The 23,408-nt window shown below is 33.8% G+C and overlaps 1 protein-coding gene across 1 annotated transcript in view; it reads right to left on the reverse strand.

Annotated features, from left to right (window-relative positions):
* The window catches only part of LOC111046108 (myosin-VIIa), a 154,900-nt gene that overhangs the window by 32,711 nt on the left and 98,781 nt on the right, over nucleotides 1-23,408 (reverse strand). Inside the window, exons 4-17 of the mRNA XM_039425684.1 lie at nucleotides 19,927-20,179; nucleotides 18,379-18,569; nucleotides 16,186-16,404; nucleotides 11,751-11,915; nucleotides 10,530-10,772; nucleotides 9,464-9,589; nucleotides 7,342-7,581; nucleotides 5,924-6,069; nucleotides 4,781-4,993; nucleotides 3,390-3,563; nucleotides 2,851-2,881; nucleotides 2,466-2,608; nucleotides 1,983-2,018; nucleotides 1,099-1,297 (exon numbers count right to left, since the gene is read on the reverse strand). Of these exons, the coding sequence (XP_039281618.1) occupies nucleotides 1,099-1,297; nucleotides 1,983-2,018; nucleotides 2,466-2,608; nucleotides 2,851-2,881; nucleotides 3,390-3,563; nucleotides 4,781-4,993; nucleotides 5,924-6,069; nucleotides 7,342-7,581; nucleotides 9,464-9,589; nucleotides 10,530-10,772; nucleotides 11,751-11,915; nucleotides 16,186-16,404; nucleotides 18,379-18,569; nucleotides 19,927-20,179 (2,379 nt within the window). The remainder of the gene's footprint in view (nucleotides 1-1,098; nucleotides 1,298-1,982; nucleotides 2,019-2,465; nucleotides 2,609-2,850; nucleotides 2,882-3,389; nucleotides 3,564-4,780; nucleotides 4,994-5,923; nucleotides 6,070-7,341; nucleotides 7,582-9,463; nucleotides 9,590-10,529; nucleotides 10,773-11,750; nucleotides 11,916-16,185; nucleotides 16,405-18,378; nucleotides 18,570-19,926; nucleotides 20,180-23,408) is intronic.

The raw sequence follows: 23,408 nt of genomic DNA on the forward strand, positions 1-23,408 counted from the left end.
GGGAAGAAAATGGATTCACGCATAGGCCTCAACATCTGAATTTACTACTTAATAGAAGGTGAATTGTCCAAAACAAGAGCAATTAAGAGTAGCCTACACATGATTAAAACTTTTAGGAGAGTAAAGACTATAAAATGTTGGACAAAGATCCTTGACTATATCTCACCTGAATTTAGAGGTTGAGCCAAATATTAAGATGGATCAACTTTTCATATTTCAACACAATCACGTCAAAGCATTCTTCACACCAACAATATTAAATTGCAAAAGATAACCAAAATTGAATTTTTAAAACGGAATTAAGATGAATAGGAATATAACTAATTCTAATAAGAGCTTTCACGTTGATTTTTGGTTGAGAATTCACGTTACCGTACTAATTTTTAGCTAAAAATTACATTTTTCCCACTGGTTTGATAGTTTTTCACCTGTCCCTAAAGTAAAGCTATCGGTTCCTATGCCAATATCTTGATAGAAATTATGAATAGGTTTACTGTTTCTGAATAAAAACTCCAGTCTAGAGCAAATCAAATTATAATTTAATGATTTTTTGGTCATTTGAAATTTCAGATTACATGTGAAAAACATAGATTGAACATCGTTAAATCTCAAATTACGTCGGGTATAATAATCAAATATAAGCTCAAAATTTTCTCAAAACTAGAGATAATGATTAAAATTCCAAAGTGTAATATCACAACGTGAATAGAATAATATCATATTATTTCACCTATCGAAATAAGTTGCTTGATAAAAATTTCAAATATATAAGATACAGAGAAAGTTATTTAACCCGTTGAATATTGAAATTTTATTCTATTATGGGAGTAGGTCTTATAATTGTTTAGAGGTATGCAAGAATGCTATAGATTTCTTCCTTCATTGTACAAAACACTATAATCATAATTTATGACATTTTGGACGAAAAACTAGGCTCAGCCTGTACTATTTCTCTCCAAAAATTTTGAAAGAATGTTTATGTTGTCCAAAGGTCAAGTTAGTGAAGGTTCAAGATTGAATACAGAATGAAGGTCGAATATGAGCCATATTATGCCAATAATCTTCTTTATGGTACGGTAGCTTAGCAATTGAACTGACCTCAACATCAAGATCGGAGACGAGCTCATTCATTCTCTCGCCAATCTCATCTATGATCTGATTCCTTCCAGTCTGAACATCGGAGAGGAATGAGAAGAGGTTGTCCAAGTCGACAGACTCTCCTGCCGGCTCTGACTGCAACTTCGAGTTCATCTGAATTGCCATTTGCGATAGCTGAGCTATCTCCTCCTGAGCAGCTCTACAAAAAATCGATTAAAATAAGTATAACTATTCAGAGTATTATAGATTAGTTTCAACATCAGAATAATCTCTTACAAAATTCTAGATTGAATTAAACTGAAAGTTTTTCTATACCGGTAATAGTTAGAGTAAGTTATTTTTCAAATTTCTAATCAGAATATGACAATATTGTACACGCTTATCACAAACTAATAAGATAAAAAAACTATTTTTTAAATTTTCCTCTTAATATAATAAGTTAATTATTTGTAGAATTGTTGAATGTTTATAGCTTAGGCGGACATGCTACACCTGAGGCTAACTCTTGGAAAGTCATTTGAAATGTTTTAGGCTATACAAAACTTTATGTACTCCACCCATATCAATAAATCTTCTAAATCGTTGAATGAAATTATCAATTTGAACAACGTCCACTATCTCATATAAGTTGCTAAACTTTATGAGTTCAGAGATAAAAAAATATCATTCACATTTTTGTAAATCTGAATGAAACAAAAAACCGTGTATTTCACAATTTTGAATAATATTAAGTTATACCAAAGCTCATGGATGAAAGGAGTTTGGTCCAGAATCTGATATTAACAGAAACTCTAATTAAGATAATATTGAACAATACAAATGTTCAGTTGTTCAATACAAATTGAACAGTTCGAATTCATCAATAGAAACTCTTTTGTTCTTACCCTCTGTCCATTCCAACAATGCCATGATATTGTTTGCTTGAAACAAAATTCAGCATTAGGCCTATTGAAGAATTTTCATTAAAAAAATACAAGCGAGATTATAATACAGTTATCAGATATATAATATAACTTGGACAATAAATAGCTGATTCAATGCATTTACATATTTATTTTCTGTCAAAAATTCTACTCGAAAACTTGATTGAACGTGAAAGTAGTTTAATTGGAACAACCAAATTACTGTAGGCTACTTCTTCAAAACACCACTGTGTTTTTCAACATAATTCTCATTCGAATGAATAATTGATATGGTACTCTGTTTAATTAATTATATTGATCTTTTTTCAGGAACTAGCATTTTCAGAGAATCAAGAAGTCGAACTTCGAATAATTAAAAAAATATTGTTGAATATTCAAAACTATTTCAATTGATTAAAAAATTAAATTATTGTAACAATGAAAACAGTTTTGTTCTACACCAACCTTTCACTCTCCTCCAGTGCTTTTAGGTTCTCTTCAGCCTCTTTTTTCATTTCCTCTTCCCGTTGTTTTCTTTCTTCTTCCAGTTTCTCCCGTTTCTTGATTTCTTCTTGCAGGACCTTGATCTCTCGTAAAGCAGCTGCCACCTACAATAACATATTACAATACAATATTAGATGTATTAATAGAAGACAAAGCATTATGAATTTAAATATACATAAAAAATAAAGATATGATTTACAGTATACGACGAATTATTCTAATTGTTCGAAAGCATCAGAAATGGATTGTACCATCTTGTTTAAATATCAGAGCTATGATATTTTGTGATATACAAACTATATACGGTAAGTATTGATAACAATCTATGCTCTACCACTCGATAAACCTTGAAATTTGTCAGAAGCTTTGATAAGGAACTAATAAAAAGCATGCATGATGGAATAATGAAATCCCCTACAAAAGAAACTTGATAAGTTCATTGTGATAATTTATTTCTTATTGAATAAATAGAGAGAAAAGATTTTAGACAATAAATACTACTTATTAGGAGTAATTCGTGGTCTAGTGGATAGAGTGCTTGCTTAGCAGCCTAAAGATACCGGGTTTCAAACCTGCTTATCACCAGGATTTTTGACCAGGTCACTCCCGTGTTATCGGATGATGGACGTTGAAATGTTGGTCCCGGCTGAAGTATTGGCCGGCAATCGTAAGGCTCATTGACGGCTTGAATAATATATTCAGGCGAAGTGGAACCTTCTCACAAGGGGCTCTCCACCAATAAAAGCCTTACGAATTTACTTTTTTTATTACAGGAAATTTTTCCCAAGACCAAGAGCCAAGTGTCGTCTAACACATTGTAATTAACTGATATTGAAAGTATTTTGAAACAAGATAGATTGATGTGAAAAAATGCAATGTGTTTACTAACCTTTTCTCACATTATATCCTCTCCATACCCTTTGTAAAACTAAGGCTTTGGCATTAATTATCCTAACTCTATTATCTTCGAGAGGCTCGTGAGCACTTCCCCTCAAAAACACTTTTGTTTTCCCAATCTGCCATAACTTCTGACTGATTGAGTATTGTTTCATCACAGCCCTGGAACAAAATTACAATGAAATTATTTTATAAAAATGTGAATGATTGATGATGGATGATTCAATGGAAGATAAAGACTATATGATGATGCTACTCGTGAATGTACAGTGTACAGTATATTCTAAAGCTATTCAAATGAAGCTATGAACTATATTTTTCTCAAGTGAGTGAATTTCAGCACTTATATAAATATTTCTGTCATGAAATTTATGACAGAAATGAATAGACATTATTGATATTAAGTATAATTTTCAGAAAACAGGAAATAGTCCAGTAAATATAGACATAAAAAAGAGGGTGTGCTTGCAATTTATATTGTAGTTTTGATTTTGTAATTTATTATTTAGATACATGAGAAAAGTCCAGAACCAATTTCTTCATGCAAAATTTTTTTGTGCTAGAGATACAGTGTGAGAGTGGCCCAACAACCTCGTATTTTCGGTTCATTTTCCAGATTTCAGCTATGTAAAATTTGGCTATTGCCAAATCCAGTAATCGGACAGAAAAATTTACTTTCAACTTTTTTTCAGATTATAAAATTCTGAATAAAATAAGATCATTCGGATCTATCTATATCCGAAAATTAGAAATTTCTGGAACTCTCTGAAAATTGGGTGTTTTTTTCACAATACAAGGAGCATTGTTGTCAGGTGTACCTAGAAATCTAAATCAGATAGAGCGCTCTACCTAATCTCAGATTGTAGAACACGAAAATACGCCAAGAAGGATTTTGAATTAAACAATCGGAGGATATTGTTGATCAAAAACTAAAATTCATCAGAATTGATTTTTTTTATTTTACTCATTTTTGGGGAATCATAACTCAGTACTCATTGAAGATAGAGAGTTTCGAATGATCTTATCTTATTCAGAATTTTATAATCTAAAAAAAGTAGTAAGTAATTTTTTCTGTCCGATTACCGGATTTGGCAGAAATAGCTGAAAACTGGAAAACGAACCGAAAATACGAGACTTCTGGGCCACTCTGTATCTAGCTAGTACAATGAAGAAATTGGTTTTGGACTTCTCTCATGTATCCAAATAATATATTGAAAATCAGAACTACAATATAAATTGCAAGCACCAATGTATATGGTGACTGGACTAAAGATATTTTACTTGATTCCTATGTGAAGCAACATCCATCAATAGTTTATCAAAATTATAATAATCCAAAAAATGCATGTTAATTTGTGAATCCATTGCATAATAGTTACCTGATAGCTTCCTGAGGATTGTTGGGTAGCCGACCTTTAGCCAGGCATCTATAACGCGCAACAAATTGACTAAATGGAAGATGAATTGGAAAGCCTTCTTTTCGTATCCTAATTATATCGAGCATTCCTAAATACTTCAATTGATCTAATACTAGTTTCTCGTCATAGTCATTGGGAGCCTTGGCCATGTTCGGTTTTATACACCTCACATACCTGGAAAACAAGAAAAACGTTCAAGTTACATCAATAGGTTCATCAATAGTTTTCTCAATAATGAAATGTAGTACAACACTGTAACAGATTGATTGAACTATGATTATTATTGTTTAAAAGTTGGAATTTATACGTATCATAGTGTTCAAAACTTCCAAAATATGCATTCTGTAAATGGATTTAAAAATCTCAGTACCCTTTCTTGAATTATTTTTGAAAGATAAGGGTACTGAGATTTTTATTTCTATTTATATTACAAGTAGCCCTAAACAGAAAAAAACAATAAAATATGTATTCTATACTTTCTGAGATACATTCTGCAAAACTGTTGATATCTTGACTAAAACGTTTCACTAATTATTACTTCTCAAGAAGCAGACGATGAAGAAATATTACGAAATATAGAATAGATTATTTTTTGAATTGAATTATAGCTGAATTGAATTATTGTTAGAGCTGAATTGCTAGTAATTTTATAATTAATAAAAACAATATAAAAACATGCAGTATATTTTTATTTAAAACATTTTAAAACTTTGAAAAATTTCATAGACGTGAAGTGATTTTAATTTTATAATCTATACTACACAAGAATTTTTGTTGATCAATGTTCTTAGCTTTCCCAAATTTCTCACATTTTATATAAAGTAAATGAATCAACAAAAATGTCAATAAATACTCTATGTCTGGAACATAGAGCTTGATGATGAGCTGGTTAATAAAAAAAACTATATCCAGTTATTCATATAGGTTATATGCATTTTAATTTTAGAAGTAACAAGCATGTAAATTATGCTCTAAATAGAAATACAAATCTCAGTAATCTTATTGAATTATTTTATCACAACATGTTAGAAAAGAGACAAATTATGCTCTATATTTTAAAATAGAATTTTCATGAGCTGATTCATCTTATAATAATATAATCACCAAGGATTTGTCGCCTGTAAAACATCGACTAGAGCTTGCAGTTGATGCCTGAATGTATCGCTAACTGTTGGCTTTCCTTTGCTGGTGCCTCTAGCCATGGTAGTGCCAGCATTTCCCATCCTAGCAGCTGTCGTTCCCAACAAATCCTGAAAACAATTCATGAAAGAAATGATTAAAAATGGAAAATTATCCACGAGTTCAGGCTCATATAAACAGTCAAAAGATGTTGAGACATATGCCAAATGAAAATGTTCCTATATAGTCAGTTCGACAATATCATTAAAATTTAATAAACAAATTTTCCTCATGCAAACTGAATGAGGTAAATTAAAAATATGTATTTCATGATAAGTCGTCATTTATAACTCAAAAGGCTTCTCGAATTCATAATACTGTTGTGAGACCATTATCTAGTAGTCTACTGTGAATGAATACAAAGAAATTAACATGTGCGTAAATTGATTTAGAATCCCTAAATATGAAGTGAAACAAATTTAAAGTAGTATGGGGAGTCCCTTGCAGGAAGGCCCCACCTCGCCTGAATGCCGTCAATGGGCCTTACGACTGTCATGCTTCAGCCAAGACCGAAAATTCTATTAACCTTACGGCAGTCGCGCTGTTCTAAAAAGTACAACAGTGTCAGTTTTTGCTGCATAAAATGGGGTGGTGTCAGTGAATGAGTCACCTATGCATTCCAAAACTTTTCCTCCATCACTCCACTGAGTTGCAGTGTCAACCGAGCAATGGTTCAGTCTTTAGGTGCCATTTAGTCACGACAGTGCATAAGGCGCACTAAGCATAAGATAGGGAAAGACTATACGGGGACTGTAAACGAATCAATAACGCAGAATTGATGGCTTTGCTTGATGTACCTTATTGGGCTATGAAATAGTAATCATCCAAATGTTCATAGGCGTAAAATAATCCAAGAAGATGTAAAAGTAATAATTATACAATTAATTAATGTTTTGACAGTAAACAGAGTTTACATCAATAAATTAAGAACCAGAATTATGATATTATCATTTTTCGACAATAATTACAGTAGTGACCCCCTGAGTTGGAGAGCTCGCTCATGAACTGTTGTATTGTAATCTTTGGAACTCACAACTTTAAATCATACAGAGTTGGTGAAAATGATGGGAAACTCCTGAATATCTATCTTCGAAAATTGGATGTTGTAAAAAATACATCACACGACTGCTCGTGTGATTGAGTAGGGCGCGAATACCGGAAGGTTGATATTGTTCATAAATGTTAATATATCAACTATATTTAATATAATAAGCTATTCATTTCAGAAAGCCTGGATTGCTTTTTATGAAATCTTCTTTTTCTTACTTTCACATCAAAAAATTCAAGTGATTCATGTTTCAATAAATTTTTAAAAGTAAGAGCTGTATGAATGAATATCTTACTTGATAAATAGTGAGTTCCTGTACAAACTCATTGGTCGACCGACTCATGAAGTCGAAGAAGACATCCTGTTGCACGTCTCTGTTCTTGTCTACAAATCCATGCACCGAGTAGGTGACTGTTCCCGCGTAGTGCATTATGCCGAACTCATGCTCCCACCTGCGTCTGTCGTCACCCTTCACGTACTGCGGGTGGGAGTCGAACTCGTTGTGCAAGTTCGACAAGTACGCTGTGTCTGATCCCTGCCAAAATATCACAAATAATATTAAATTTAATAAAAAATTACTCTTGGAAATGGCATAGTGCTGATACTATAGTGAGGTTCACGTTAAAATGGCAGTAGAGAAAGATATAGGAGAAAAACGTTGCCGATCCTCTGTGTCTTGTCAATGCCTTCTATAGAAGGTAGCTGTTAAAGGTTTATTGATGGTTTATAAACTGTTCATTCTCGTTTAAAATAATCAATTATATTTTATTAAGCATAATAATTTCATAATGAATTTTCACGATTAAGATGAAATATTTTGTTAATTAATTATTATTATTATTTTTTATTTATAATTATTTTTACAAAGTAGCACTGATTGGGAGAGAAAAACTAAGGATACTCCTTGTACAATTTCTCTCCCAAATTTAGACAACATTTTAAAAGTCCAAAATAGGGTTATGGTTCCACTTTTCTAAAATTTAGTCCATTTTCGCTAAAAAACAACAAAAACTAAGAATTTTAAATTTTGACGGTTAAAAAAAGAATAAAAAACAAAAATATCACACTCAAATTACCATTAATTTGAATATTTTTTCGTAATTTGACAAAATTTAGAGCCAGAAAAAACGTAATTAATTAAAAAATTAATAATTCTACATTGTTAAAAGACGATCTGGCAACAGAGCAAAGCGAGAAAGAAATAGCGCTATCCGCTTTGTTGCATGATAGACAAGGATAGCAATACCATTGGTAATCAAAGACTGCCATTATAACGTGGACCTCACTATAGCAGTGTTTATGTGAAAAAGGGTATTTGGGAACTTGAAATAAATTATCAACAGGTTCTAAACAAATTTTTTAATATGAGTATTCGAAACTAATAGTGTTTATGTGAAAAAGTTTAAAAAGGATACTATAGTTATTTCCATAATAATTTAACAATTCAAGTAGCCCTATTTAAATACTTTAATAATGATTGTATTTGTTGTGCAGTTTTTGTCACAACTGCCGCAGATCCATATGACGCTTGCTACCAGGATGCCAGCCTCGGAACTTATCTGGGTGATGTCAACTGGTTCAGTGTCAACTGGATGGAAGATACAGAACAGGTCAGTAGCAATTAGTTCTAGGTTTTAGTATTCATGCCTGTAGCTCTATCCCAATCATATTCATTGACCGAACTTAGTAATTATTATCAAAATAATAATGTTCAGTTCCAAACAAATGATTTAATATGAGTGCTCGAAACTACTTGTGCTTATATAAGAATGTTTAACAAGGGCACTAGTTTTTTCTATAATAATTAAACAATTCAAGTAGCCTTATTAAAGTACTTTATCGGATATTGAATTCAGTTCAGTTCCAAATAAAGTATCTACACATTGTTGGTGCCTCCTTTATAAAAAGCCAACCACTGAATAAAAAAACACAGTTTCTATTTACTGTGGCTGAACTTAGTGTCACTTTATGTGTGTTTTATTGCAGAGCTCAGCGTAAGGGAAAGGCTCGGGTAGAAGCTGATCTGGCATTGCAAAAATCTCAGCGTACAAACATTCCTGGTTCAACACAGTTCATGGGGTTTCCCAATGTAGCCTATCTAGAATACATCCCATACTAAGAGCTTATATCATCTTGCGAAATATCACTGTGAGGACAATTTAGTTGGTGATGATGGATGAAGCTAAAAATCAGGTGTTTTTCACAATACAAGGAGCATTGTTGTCAGGTGTACCTGGAATATGAGATAGATCGCTCTACCTGGCTCAGATTGTAGGATTGTAGAACACAATATTACGCCTAGAGGGATTTTGAATTATACATCTAAATGTTAACAATCGGAAGATATTTTTGATCAAAAATTAACATGAGATGAATTCAATCAATTGAGAAAAAACGAGAAGTAAAGAGCTACTGACCTTTGGCATGTGGCACTGTTCAGTCAATAGTTTAAGAATACATCTTGGTGGCTTCTCAACCAGCTCCAGACATGATGTATTGTCCGTGAATGTTATGTGCGAGAATTGAATCTCCTCTTGTCGATACTGCAATAGAAAAATTACAGGTTCGAAATTAAAATTATTTCTGATTAATGAAGATGGAATAATTTGTAACACACAATAGATTCATTTTTTTCATCATAGCTATTGTTATGAATAATGAATTGTTTTGAAATTATAATTTATATCTTCATTCAATGGTCGCTGATATTAGGAAACTGATGAGCTATGAGTACATTTGTTGAGAAGGTGAATAATATTGAGATCAGCTCAAATGAGTAAGTGATAATTGATAAGGTAAGAAAGCTGACAGTAATGAGTTTCACAAGGTGGTTCGCGACTCTAGATTCATTCATCTTTCATCACTATTTCCCATAAAAATAACCTAGAGTTTAAATGAGCATCATCTTAAGGAAAATAATCGAAGTAATGTTCTTTTCAATGCAAGGCTAGTAACTGAAAAATCATAATAATTTTGGGAACTACACCTTAAGCAGCAATAAAGCTCAAGTGTAATTTTAAACAAACATACTTTCGAATAAAAAGACTAGATCTTGTTAAATCAACATGGAAACCACAATATTATACCTTCACAACTAATACCGTACCTTTTTTCAGAAAATTACTCTTGATAGCAGTACATGCACTTAACAACATGAATATAACAAAAATTATATACAGGTACAGTACTCAGTAGCCTATACATTAAGACAAAAAATCAACTTACTTTAGGGAAAGAAGAACTTTTGGGCTAGTGTTGCCTGTTTTTCTTTCCAATATTTCAATGTTTTGGCCTAATAAAACTCAAATATTAATTTGAAACAACCCTTTTTTGTTCAAGAAGACTATGACCCGGTTGCACAACAGCCAGTTAAATTTTAACCGTGATTGGTTCTCGTGGAATTAATCACGGTTAAAATTTAACCGGCTGTTGTGAAACCGGCACTATGTATTTTTAATTAATAATGAATTAATGAGTACTCACAATTTCCTGTTCCAAAGCAAAAACATAATGATTGAAGAACTTGTGCAGTTTCTCGTTAGTGTAGTTGATACAAAGCTGTTCAAAGGAGTTGGTGGCGAAATTCTCGAATCCGAAAATGTCGAGGACGCCCAGGAAGCGCGTCGAATCCAAACCGGGGTTTGTGCACGTATTTATATGGTTCACTAGCCAAGCAAACGTCCTCGAGTATAACGCTTTTGCCATAGCATGTCGGTTTTCCTTGGCCTGAAAATGTGAAAAAGAATAAAAAATATTTGAAATGTTTATTTCTCATAGCGATAATATCCACCATTTCAAGATTGACTTTAACAAAACAATAAAATATAAATTTGAAAAACCCTAATACGGTATCAATTCAATGAAAATTATAGAAAAAAATTACTCGTGCATTTAGGAACTGAAGTATAATTTTTCTCCCAGTGGGGAAGGTTTTTTCGGTAGATAGAGTTGTCAAAGAAGCGACAATTTACCTGCTAATTTTTTAATCTCACGTCATCAATTCACATACTTTCTTCTAGTATTTTATAACCAGCGAGTATTTTATCTTCAAATATGAGGCTAATATTTATAATATATTCATTAAATATTAGTCATATTTGAATAAATGATTTATCAAGTGTTTGGGACAATCTCCATGTGAATTTATTGGAATCATGAAGAAGAGAAGTTTTGGAATTCTTGTTTCCCAAAGAACTGAAATAGTATACAATACGAGATTTGACAAATAATATAAAGGAGAAATGTGAGTACATTGTAAACAATGTAATACAATAGTAGATGAGTAGTCCGATGTCCGATGGTATAGCAAGCATTCAAAAGGCACACCAGTGTTTAATGTTAAGTCGGGCCTAGGCCACAAACAAGTTCTATCATGAATTTGTCAAACCCTTCATATAAGGAATGATATACAAGATATGCTACGCTAATATGCATTCATTGTAATTATTGTTTTATGGGAGCAATTTTTCGGCAAAATCATGTCTGCTTCCATGTTTTTATAAATAGATAAATTCCTACTTGAAACCATCATGAGATCTACAAAGAATCTGAAAACTGTACTTCTTTCTGCCTAATCAAAACTTCTTGTGGAGTGGTCGTTAACATTCGTTCCAAATTATCGATCTATTATATTGATATTTATTCTATGAAGTGTGTTGATATTTTTTGGCATTGATGTTTGGATTAATCTGGAGCGCTACTGACCTCTTGCAGTTTCAATGGTATTTCGGTGATGTTGCCTCGCACGTTGATCTGCCTGAGCAGAGCCACCTGAACCAGGTCCTCCAATTGGAGACCCAGCAGACCAGCCACCGTCGTCAACACTTTGTGATCTTCGTCCGTCAGTTTGCACCGTTCACCATCAATGTCCTAAACAAAAATAGATTCAAGTTTATAAACATTGTTCAAATTCTACTAAAGCAAATTCTAATTCATTACAATTCAAGGAAAGACTCATGGTGGAAGCAAACAAATGAAGGAAAATCCCTCTTCAGGATTATCGAATGTTGCAACCCACACACACGTCCGTCTGTCTGAGTATGACTGACGTTTGTTTGACTTTTCATCTGACTGTCCACACATGCATGTTTGTTTCTATGTGCGTTAACCTCTAGGACAACTCACTTCTCTAATTAATTGTTATATTAAACATTAATTTTAAGAAGATGATACTTTTAGTTGAGTTGATTGATTTTTTTTTTCATCAAAAATTCATTCAATATTGGAAGCGATTTGTTATATTAGCATGTCCTATTCCACCCTCTAGGTTTCCTAATAATTGCGAAGTATTGCTACAACGCGGACTAGCTACAGTCGGATATGGGTCGGGGTCAGTAGCCGTACTGACAGGTGGAGTTACCGGACCTACACTTCTCCCTCTATCCTGATTCTTTACCCTCTGCTTCTTTCGCGAGATTTTTAATTTCAGGGGAAGAGTGTTTGTCCGTGCCGTTGCTGGCTGATTCGGCCCTCGGCCTTTGGAATACAGGGTGGGTGTTAAGGGAGATTAAGATAACCCTATACAAGGAGACGGGTCTGACTATCAGATCCCTACCAATAATTCTATTTATAAAGGTAGTACGCAATCTGAACCAACTGCGAATTGACGGCGAGCAAGCTGTACCTGCAAGCCCGGGATGTGGTTTTTCTATGGGGTTTAAGGTGAGGGCTATGGAGTAACGGTATGGCGGAACTATGGAGTTGTTAGTAGTATTTGAGATGTGGTTAAATAGGGCACGGTATAGGGTGTAAGCTATAGAGAATAGGGTGCAGGGTATGAGGTATACGGTATAGGGTATAGGGAACAGAGAATCAATAAGGTTATTATTCTCTACAGCAAATAAATATCTGCTCAATAATCCGCAATCTGAGAATTGCGCTCTAGCTCTTAGCAGGCTGGACCTGCTAGCTAAACATAGTATATCTATTTCAATTTTATGATAATTAAAGTTTGGAGGATGAGGTTTCGGGTGTCGGATTTCTGAATCGCGAGCCTGCGGCTGCGAAAGGATTTTCAGCAATTCTGAAACTGCTAAACAGGATTTCCGCGCTAATCTGGTGACTGCGCGCCGGTTATTAAGGGCCAATCTGTGACTGCCCTTAAGGGTATGGGAATCGCTCTCAATCGTCCGAAACGCTTTTAAATTAGTAGTCAGTATGTCGACTATTGTGAGAGGATAGAAAAGATTTTTCACAGACACAGTCTGTAGAATAATATCGGGAAGACAACAGTCTGTCGTTGTCAGGGTAGGAAAGGATTCTTCCAGGATTTTCCACAAGGAAAATATCGAGTCAGAGACTCCTAATTCAGGAAAAGATTTCAATAGACTTTTCCAAGTAATTGCCAGTCTAAGGACTACCAAAAGATCGATCTCTAATTTGCAACTGAGATCACGGGAAAATTCGTGAATTTTCCACAGGTAAAGCCAGCAAATAATATTTGCTATTAAGGAAGACAGGTTTCTAAGAATTTTAGAAAGGATTCGCGGGTCTGAGAACCCGCGACTAGGACGATCTCGAATCTGGAACTGAGATCAGGAAGGATTTTAACACAGGAAGAATTAAGAGAAAGAAAGAGAAAGGATGCCGCAGTCTAAAAACTTCGGCGAGGAAGTCCTCAAGCTGTACCTGAGAGCTAGAAGGACTTTAGTAAAGGGAAAGTGAAGAGAAAGAAAGAGAATGGACGTCGCAGTCTAGAAACTTCGACAAGGACGAACTCAAGCTGCACCTGAGTTCTCTAGGAAAAGGATTGGACTTTTCCTACTTGGAATTACAGCAAGTCAGAAACTGCTAAGCGAATTTAAAATACAGGGCCACTCTATAGTATGAAAACTAAGCAAGGAAAATTTACCATAAATGATAATAATCTCTCTACAAGGATAAAAATTAATCGAGAAAATTCTTCTCAAAAGGAACAGGGATTTTCCCACAAGAATAAAAATTAATTGAGAAAAACTATTCTTAAAAAGGACAGGGATTTCCCTACAAGAATAAAAATTCAATGGAGAAAAATTACTCTTTAAACTAAAGGCCACCTTACTACAGAGAAGGAAAATATACGGACTACCAGTCCTGACATACAATTACCTGAATCGACGTGGATACTGATACGGAGAATAGCGAACCGATTCCCACTTCCCGTATTATAATTAAAAACGTCGTGAAGCGACAGAGTCGAGGCTTATAAATTAAGTACTCAAAAATAATCCGCTATAAGAGCCTAGCTAAATTTCCCACTCAACTATTTGTAGCACAAACTTGAGATCCCTTACAGGTTTCAAAACCAAGGATAACTCGTTCACCCCCAGTGATACGAATTTAGGAAAAATAACCGACAAGAAAGAAAATCCCCCAGGAAGTTCTATCTTCGAGTTGCCCGGAACTCGGCCTACAATATTCTATGTTAACACAAAATAGAATAATAATTAGTATCGGGAACGTCGTAAGGAGAGGAGATTCGCGACCCGATCTCACGCTCAACCACCGAACAACTGCCCTAAATGAAACCTACAAGGACAGAGAATCCCCCAGGAAAATCCACCTTCAAATACAGTCGGCAATTCGACATACAATATTCCATTCACTAAAATACAGAATAGAATATTAACCCTCTAGTACACCACTATTAGGAGCGCCGCTCGGAACGCAGCCGTACACAAACCCGTTCACCGAACAACTGCTTCTCTCTGGTCTTCTTGAAGCTGCACCGGGTCGCTGAAAATTAGGAGGCCGGGGGAAAAGAGATTCCCGACCAATGGGAGTCTGAAAAGACGATCACGCCACTGGTCATGTGACAGGGTTTGAATCCACTAGTGCTGATGCTAAGGGTGCAGCTAATGATGACAATGATACTAATTGCTACACTAAATCAGGCCGGTAAACAATATTTCTCACCAGAAATTACAAGAAGAATGATACCAACCCGACTCGGTAGCCGCTTATCGTTTTGATGATACGGCTGCTGCTGCTGCAATACTAAATACGAGAACGCTCAGAGTGGTAAACAAGATCTGGAAATATCTGGTTAAATGATGAATCCGCTGCTGATGATTCATAGGGTTGCCAGCGATGGTGATAATGCATATACACAACTACAAATCTAACAAAATATATCCGGCAGTCGATCCTATTCCTATTCTAGAATAAAATAATTTCGCTAATTTTACGCTGGACGACGGCTCTCCATCCGTCACAAAAATTCACTTTGTGACAGTTAATATTTATGAATATCAGAATGAACATGCAGTGTCCCTAAACTCACTGGTCAATAACTGAAGTGTTTTTCAGATATACTATAGACAAGCAGTGATTTATCAAACTTCAAGTGGAATTTCTTCCAAGTAAAGCGCTTGCAATCACAGATGGCTGCGTGATGAGATGTCAAGAGAAATTGAAAAGTCACATATTCATTTCACTTGCAAATAGATTGGGAAAATTGCATATTTTATTTATTTATTTGTTGATACAATTACAAATCATATTAATATGATCAGGAAAGAACAACAGTCTTAGCTCAAAACTATTCTGTTCTCAAATTTTTATAATATATAATAACATGTCCATAAAAATAGGTCCTCAAAATTTCAATTCTCATTAATCGATTATTAATTCAATTAATTTGATCGGTTGAGAACTAGCAAGTTTCATTCATTTCTACAAAATAAATATTTTTATACAAAGTAAGTTGTTATACAGAGTGGTCGAAAAGTTTCTCCGCAGTGAAACACTCAAAAACTCTTTATAAGAGAACTCTACATGCTAGAGTTTCAAGATTTCGACCAGTTGGGAATTTTTTATTATATGTATCAAGATGTACCGGTATTGAAGTTTGAAGTATCAAGATGGCTAACACTAATTCAAATGGAATTAGTGGTTTGGTTTTCAATCTAATTAAATTCTAAATTTTGGTTTGTATATTTCTGGACTCGGAATTTTATTCAATGTGAAGCAACATAACCTACCTTTTAGACATTGACTTACTATACTATCAAAATTTGGAAAGGGAACAGTTTTGGGCTATGCCTGTTGGTCCTTTTCTAATCATGTGTTTGATTTGTGCATTGTTAAAAATAAATAAATAAATAAAATGCTATATTAAATAATAAATGAGTGACGAAAACTTGATTATTGGAAAATTCACCTCGAATGTCGTATTTCCCAGCCACAGTATCGCTGATAGAACGCTGAATATTCCATCGCACATGGACAATGGTATCCTGAGCACGTTGAAGGCCAGCCTCAGGGCATCGAATTTTCTAGCATCACTGACACCATCAATACGAATACAGCCGGATTGGTTGAGGTAGTTGAAGAATTCTGGAGGTTTTAATTTGTACAGTTCCACCAGCTCTTTGTTCCCCTGTGAAACGCAAGAAAACATTACACAATAAATAATCAAATACATATAAAGTGAAAGTAACACCCGCTGAAAAAGGGAACACAGAAATATCCTGAAATCTGTAAGTTTAATCGTGTTTTCTGTATTTATCATTATATAGTGATAATCATACAGGGGTACAGTAATCCAATAAGCATATACTGTATTATATCCAATAAGCAGACATCACTGTCACTATAGATCATCATTATAGAAAGGACTTTGTTATGTTTCTGAAACAAATTTATCGGGGAAATTATTGCTGTGATACAGTACTACTTCACTTCAAGTGATGTTAATGTAAAAACACAGATGTATATGTGTAGTAATAAAATTTGGTTTCAGCCCACTGGCAGACTTTTACAATTGATTGGATTCAAAAACCTTGTAGCCTTATAATAGTTACTAAACTAAAATGGTGTCTTATTATTATTATTATGTATTTTATGAATTATTTGTGATTATGTAATAGAAATGCATATGCCGACAATGCAGAAATTCTTTACATGTTGTAATTAATATTTTAAACGAATGAAAATGCAAATAAATAATTTGAATTTGAAGAAAACATGTCATTTACTTACGAATAGGCCTGCACTTCAAGGTCTTTTTTTTTAAATTTATGAAATTTTTTGAAAAATTTCATAAGAGGTGACAATTATTCAATATTATAATTATACTTAGGGCCTACCATAATTTAATATTAGTTCAATGTTTGATTCTACAAGAAAGTTTTGACCCTTAGGGATAATAAGATCAAGTAAGTGCTCTCTATAAAACTGTAATATTAATCAGACGTTTCTAAAAATTTCAAGCACGTAATAGACGTAGCCTTGCTTAGTTTATTGATTCATTAACACTTTTTTTACATAAGCACCTCTACATAGTATAATTATTAACATATATCCTCAGGAGAACATTTTTTTCTGATGATTACTTTTTGAGATATGAGCGCCTGAAGTTTGAATCTTTGGGACAGAACATTTCAAATTCGGTAAGATATAAATAACTTTTAGTTGAGTTATATTTACTAAAATAACTTTTAGTTGAGTTATTTTTAGTAAATTTAACTTTTTCAAAAATTGATTCATGGTATTGTTGATCTAGTAAAGAGAAATTTTTAGAAAATATCAATTTTTGAAAAAGTTAAATTTACTAAAAATAACTCAACTAAAAGTTATTTTAGTAAATATAACTCAACTAAAAGTTATTTTTGGTAAATCGAATAACTATCTTAAAAATTGATATTTTTAGAAACTTTTTGTTTTACTAGATCAACAAAGAAGAATCATGAAGATCATGATTCAAGAATCTATCCTCTAAATCTCATGGATTCATATCTTACCGAATTTGAAATGTTCTGTTCCAAAAATTTTAAACTTTAGGCGCTCATATCTCAAAAAGTAATGATCAGAAAAAAAATGTTTTCCTGAATTTTTTTTCATTTTGATAGCTTGATGATATACAAATCGAAAAACTTTGAAAAATATAACGAGTAAAAAGTTTATTTTTAGCCTTTGCACAGCCTCAAGAATGATGACCCTGGAGTCAGCCTGTTTAATTAAAGCACTTTAGATGCTCTTCAAGTGACGATGTAGGTACTTGGGAGTTGGGAGGCAGCAAGCACTTTAAGCTGAAAAGGATTGAATTACTCAAAAAGTAGAGTATTTCAAACGAATTTCGAGTTTTATGCTTGTTCATAATGTCTAAATGTCACGTTTTATGAATAATTAATGTTCTTAGTCGCAAGCATTTCAGACCACCAAGTCTTTGATCAAAACCCACCCACTGTCATGAAAAGCTCCTTTGAGAAATATAAATGAAGATGATGAAAAAAATATATAGACCAATTTTACAAATTCTTGGAAGAATATGTTTTTATTAATTTATAGAATTTATTTAGAATTAAATCTAGAAATAATTCTATATTATTGGTATCATATAAACCGTACTAACCTTTGCTCCTTCAACCAGCTGATAGAATACATGGTAATTTCTTTCGCCCTTACTCTGAAATGTTATCCGGGATTGTTCTAGGAGGTAGTCTTGTATAATACAGCCTTTTATCATCCATTTACTATCAAAGCACACTTGCATAAACTTCCCAAAACGACTAGAGTTATCATTCCTAACAGTCTTTGCGTTCCCTGTGAAACAAAATGAGAAAAAATATTTATATGTTGAAAACAAGGCTATGCTACTTCAATGCTTTAGTGACAAACTATGATGTATAATTCAAAATAATCGAAAAATCAAAGCATACTGTACTTCATTCTACAACTTATTTGAAAATTCCATAATTCCAAAAAAAATCTAGATTGGATTTGCTCAAGCTTTTCTATCCCTACTTCAAGACTCTGAACTTAATTAAAAATATATTTTTTCTATAAATAATATAGATACCTATGTAGAATAAAATACACAAAAAGATTCTTATTTAAGTTTGATGGAAATTCGTCAGTTTACATGAAGTCTTGCTAAATAGCATAATAGTAGGCGACCTAGGACAAATGGTAAAATGCTCATTTTTTATACATTCATGTTCATTCAAAATGTGATTATCAAAACTTGATGATTCCATTCCATATAGATTAACACAATTTTTTTCATTAATATCATTGTTATTGTTAAATCAGACAATTATCATGAATAAGTGACTCATTTTTCAATATCAGATACTTTTATTCTTGTATTGACTTACAAACAGATCTGGCGTATCAAGTACTTGAGTAAGTTACATATTACGACGTCTCACTATCTAATGCTGGACGATTTATGGAACGTGAAGTACATGGTCTGTAGCATTGTACATGAACATTTGTATTAGAATCGACAAAACAATTCATGTCATCATTTTGACTGTACACTTGAATAAAATTTCATTTATTAAAGCAATTTTTATTTCCATTCAGAAACCGACTACCTCACACTACCTCCGTAAACAAAGCCATAGTGCATTCTGGTGACGTCAGCACAGATAGAGCTCCTAGACCAATAAAGATTTGTTGATTTCAGCTATTGGTGAAGGATAGGAGCCCTACCTATGCTGACGTTACCATCAACCAACTGCCATGCACTATGGCTTTGTTTACGGAGGTAGTGCTAAGATCAACGTTTTTAAGCCCTTCATCAATTATAGGAATACAATAATCTATGTTCAATTAAATCACTCTTTAAGGACACGTAATAAATCTAACGGATCATTTATTGAACCTATTAGATTTAGATTTAATAAGTGTCCTAGAAACCGCGGCTTGCACTTCTCAACATTTTTTTCTTCTTTTTTCTTCTTCTTAAGGTTTGAAAGGATATACCTACTTCATTTACAATCTCTTCAGAGGTTTTCCAATATCCATATTCTAATATTCATAATATTTAGGATTTTCGTTAAATAATAATTATCCATATTCTATTTATCACTATAAAATCCTCCATTTATCCTTCTATTACAACAATTCTCTCAATATTATATAATACAATAATTAATTTTTTATGAAAACTGACCAAAAGCTTCGAGTATGGTGTTGGCCTCCAAAATCTGCTGCTCAACCCAGGTGCTGACGTTGCTTGTCACCGAGCAGAGGTACTGCAGTATGAACTTGGTGGTCTCAGTCTTGCCTGCTCCGCTCTCGCCCGAGATGACACACGACTGGTTCTGGTCCTGCGTCTGCAGACTCTTGTAGGCCGCCTCGGCCAGCGCGAACACATGCGGCTCCAGCGAACCCATCTTCTGTCCGTGGTACTGGAATACATGGTCCTAAACACACCAAACAATAGTTCAGTTATTATGAATACTGGAATACATGGTCCCAAACACACCAAAAAATAGTTCAGTTATTGTAGAGAAGTGGAGGCAAATTAATGTAGAATTTCATAGAAAAATTACAAAAAAACACAGAGGAATAACAAAACTACAATTGTGCACATTGTTTGGGCATGGTTCCACAAACGTGGTCTGATAAGAAGCATAGAGATAAGATAGCATGAGAAGATAGCCCATGTTATTTATGTTCCAAATTTTTAATTCAGACTGATAGTCCTAGTAATTCTTTTCATGAAGCTATGTGACGCTGGTATAGTGAGGTCCACGTTATAATGACAGTGGATAAAGATAGGAGAATAGCGATGTCGATTCTCTGCATTAATTAATTATATTTCTACACTGTCAAAAACATAATTGGTATCGTTGTGGACCGAGAAAAGGATAGTACCACCGGCTTTGTCGAATGATAGACAAGGATAGCAAAACCAAAGTTGAACAAATACTGTCATTATAACGTGGACCTCACTATATGTGGTAGTCTCTCATACTGTGCCAGCCAACAGTAATGATGGACAGAACTCAAAAGTAATTGGCTTGAGTTAAAAAAATAGCTTGAAATTTGGAACATAAAAAAACCCACACCATGAGTATCTTCTTTTGCTATCTTTTCTCTATGTAAGAAGATCCTATTTTCAACCCTAGTTTGTCAGTGTGGGGACGGGTGGAAGTTGAAATAAGCCAACTACGCATGACTGACTGCTGAGTTCCTAATTATAAAATTACGGCTTGCTATTCTGTTCACTCAAATAGCAAACAAGAACTCACTGCTTGATCAAATGCTATTGCTATGCATAGTAGATTAGTAGCGTCTTAATGCTGTGGCAGGGGTGAATTGGTCCAGGGATCAACTTGTGAGACCAACACTGTAGGATACATGATGTTGAAAAGAGTTGATACGACAGTAGGATAATTCTTCAAAAATAATTACAACATTACTGCAAGTTTGACCAAGGTGTGGTGGGGCTATACGTGACGAGATTGCAGGGGTGCCCCCTTAAATATCTCAAATCTAGTACTAGCCGCCCACAAATAAGGCACAAATAATAAAATTCGCCCCCTCCCAAATTGTTATTGAATCACCCATCCCCCCTGTGGGCACCCCAAGGAATACTAGGATACACGGAGTAATATTGTTGAGAATGATGGGAGAGAAAATTATTTAAAAATAAAGCAAGCACATCATTTATAAAAATCCATGAAGTGATGAGGTGAGAATGATAGGCCAAGCAATAATTGTTCAAAAATAATACAACCACATTCATAAAAATATCATATTAAATTGCAACAATAAAATTATTTTAACCAAATTCTGCCAAGAGTATTGGAAAACATAATCATGAACAGAAAATATTGATGAATTAATTTGAGTGATGGAAAAAATATCAAATCCATATAATTCCTCGAAACTTCAACCTGAATTTTGGCAAGTTTTTTGAAGGAACCTTTTCGTCTGCTTAATTAATCGTAGAATTTGAATAACTATAAAGTACAGGCAAAGAAAAATGAATGAAGGACAACACGGATTTTGATTTAGTGGATGTCAGTGGATAACACTGTGATGATTTAAGGGGGTTTGTTTGTAACAGACAAAACATAGATTAGTTTGTAGCAATAACATCAAAAGAAACAAATCTAGTAATTATTTCTCACTTCATATAGTTAGACAAAGTTAATTATAAGCAAGGCATTACTCTTGCAACAACGTCCACACAATTTATCACTGCACTTTCCAAGTGTCCCGATGCAGTAAATAACAATAAATCAGTGTGAACGTGGAGATAGCACTCAACGTTGCACAATTATCCTCCACTTGAAATGCTTCAACCCATCCATTCATTTGGAAGTAACAGAGTCGCATTTCTTTCTAGGGTGGAAAGCAAAAGGCAGTTCCCCCGATTAGGAGCTATTGTCTTGAATTAGAAGAAGAAGAAGAGGTGGCACATAAGTAGCGTCCCACGTCTCTTCTTGCCTTCCTGGCGACATTGAAAGCGGATGACGGCGTCCTTTCATCATTATGTCCTTGGACCCCACCAATTTGTCTCTGGGGGGCCGTTCGTTTGCTGAATAACATTCTAGATGATGGGTCAATATCGTCCGCTTGTTGACCATTCTCAACGAAACTACACCACCACTTTCTCTACAGAAATGTTCCATGAGTGAGATATATAGCTCATTTCGTTGGAATTTCCACCGCATTCAAGTATAATGGGGGTGAAATGGGGGTGATAACAAAACTTTAAATTGATGATAATAATAAAATCAAGCCACAAGCAACAGTAAGAATTCAAGCTAGATTTTTAGAGAAATCCAAAATATATAAATGACAAATAATAAATAATTGAGCAGCAAAAAGAGCTCAATAATACATCATCTTCACTTCAGGGGTTAGGTATATTAATCAACCTGTTCCGGTACCCATCTCTTTCTTGGCCTTCTACATCTCTTTTTCTAGTAGGTCTATAGTTTTCGACTTGAAGTGGCATTCTATTCCACTCAATATTACTGAGATTCAATTATTAGGACGGTATCAATCAAGCAATCTTATTTATTGATCAAATGTACAATTACATTGAATATTGTCACATTACACATGTTGTCATAATATTAAACAGGGAAAATTAAAACAACAAACCAACACACAAATACAGTCAATGTCGAAATCACATAAAATTACTCCTGAACAAATTCCTGAAAGGTGTACAAAGAGTCAAAGACATTCCTACCAGATAGTCCTTCAGATGAGCTTTAAAAATCTTATATTTTCTATAGACTTCAAATTACTGGGCAGCATGCCAAAGTATCTATCACCCATGTAAGTTGTCCTCTTTTTAAAGATTTCAAAGTTGTCTTTGAACAATTAATCTTCCTGATCGAGTGTTATGACAATGGGATTCACTATTTCTTAGTTCAAAATCAGTGGATTTTCTATAGTACATTATAACATTATTAATATATTTCCCATGAGTATTAGTTGAACTTGAGTAGAATTATGGAATTTCAAGCATGTCAATTGAAATGTGAAAATTTTAATTTTTCCAAGGGACAAGACGCAAATGAAGCCCAGTACCTTGACACACGCCTGTATAAATGTAATGTTAAGGAAAAGTAGATTATTGATTTATTGTGGTCAAGTTTGGAAGTATTTCAAGAAGGATGAAAAAAC

The sequence above is a fragment of the Nilaparvata lugens genome, chromosome 4 (assembly GCF_014356525.2).
Source record: "Nilaparvata lugens isolate BPH chromosome 4, ASM1435652v1, whole genome shotgun sequence".
Lineage (NCBI taxonomy): Eukaryota > Metazoa > Arthropoda > Insecta > Hemiptera > Delphacidae > Nilaparvata > Nilaparvata lugens.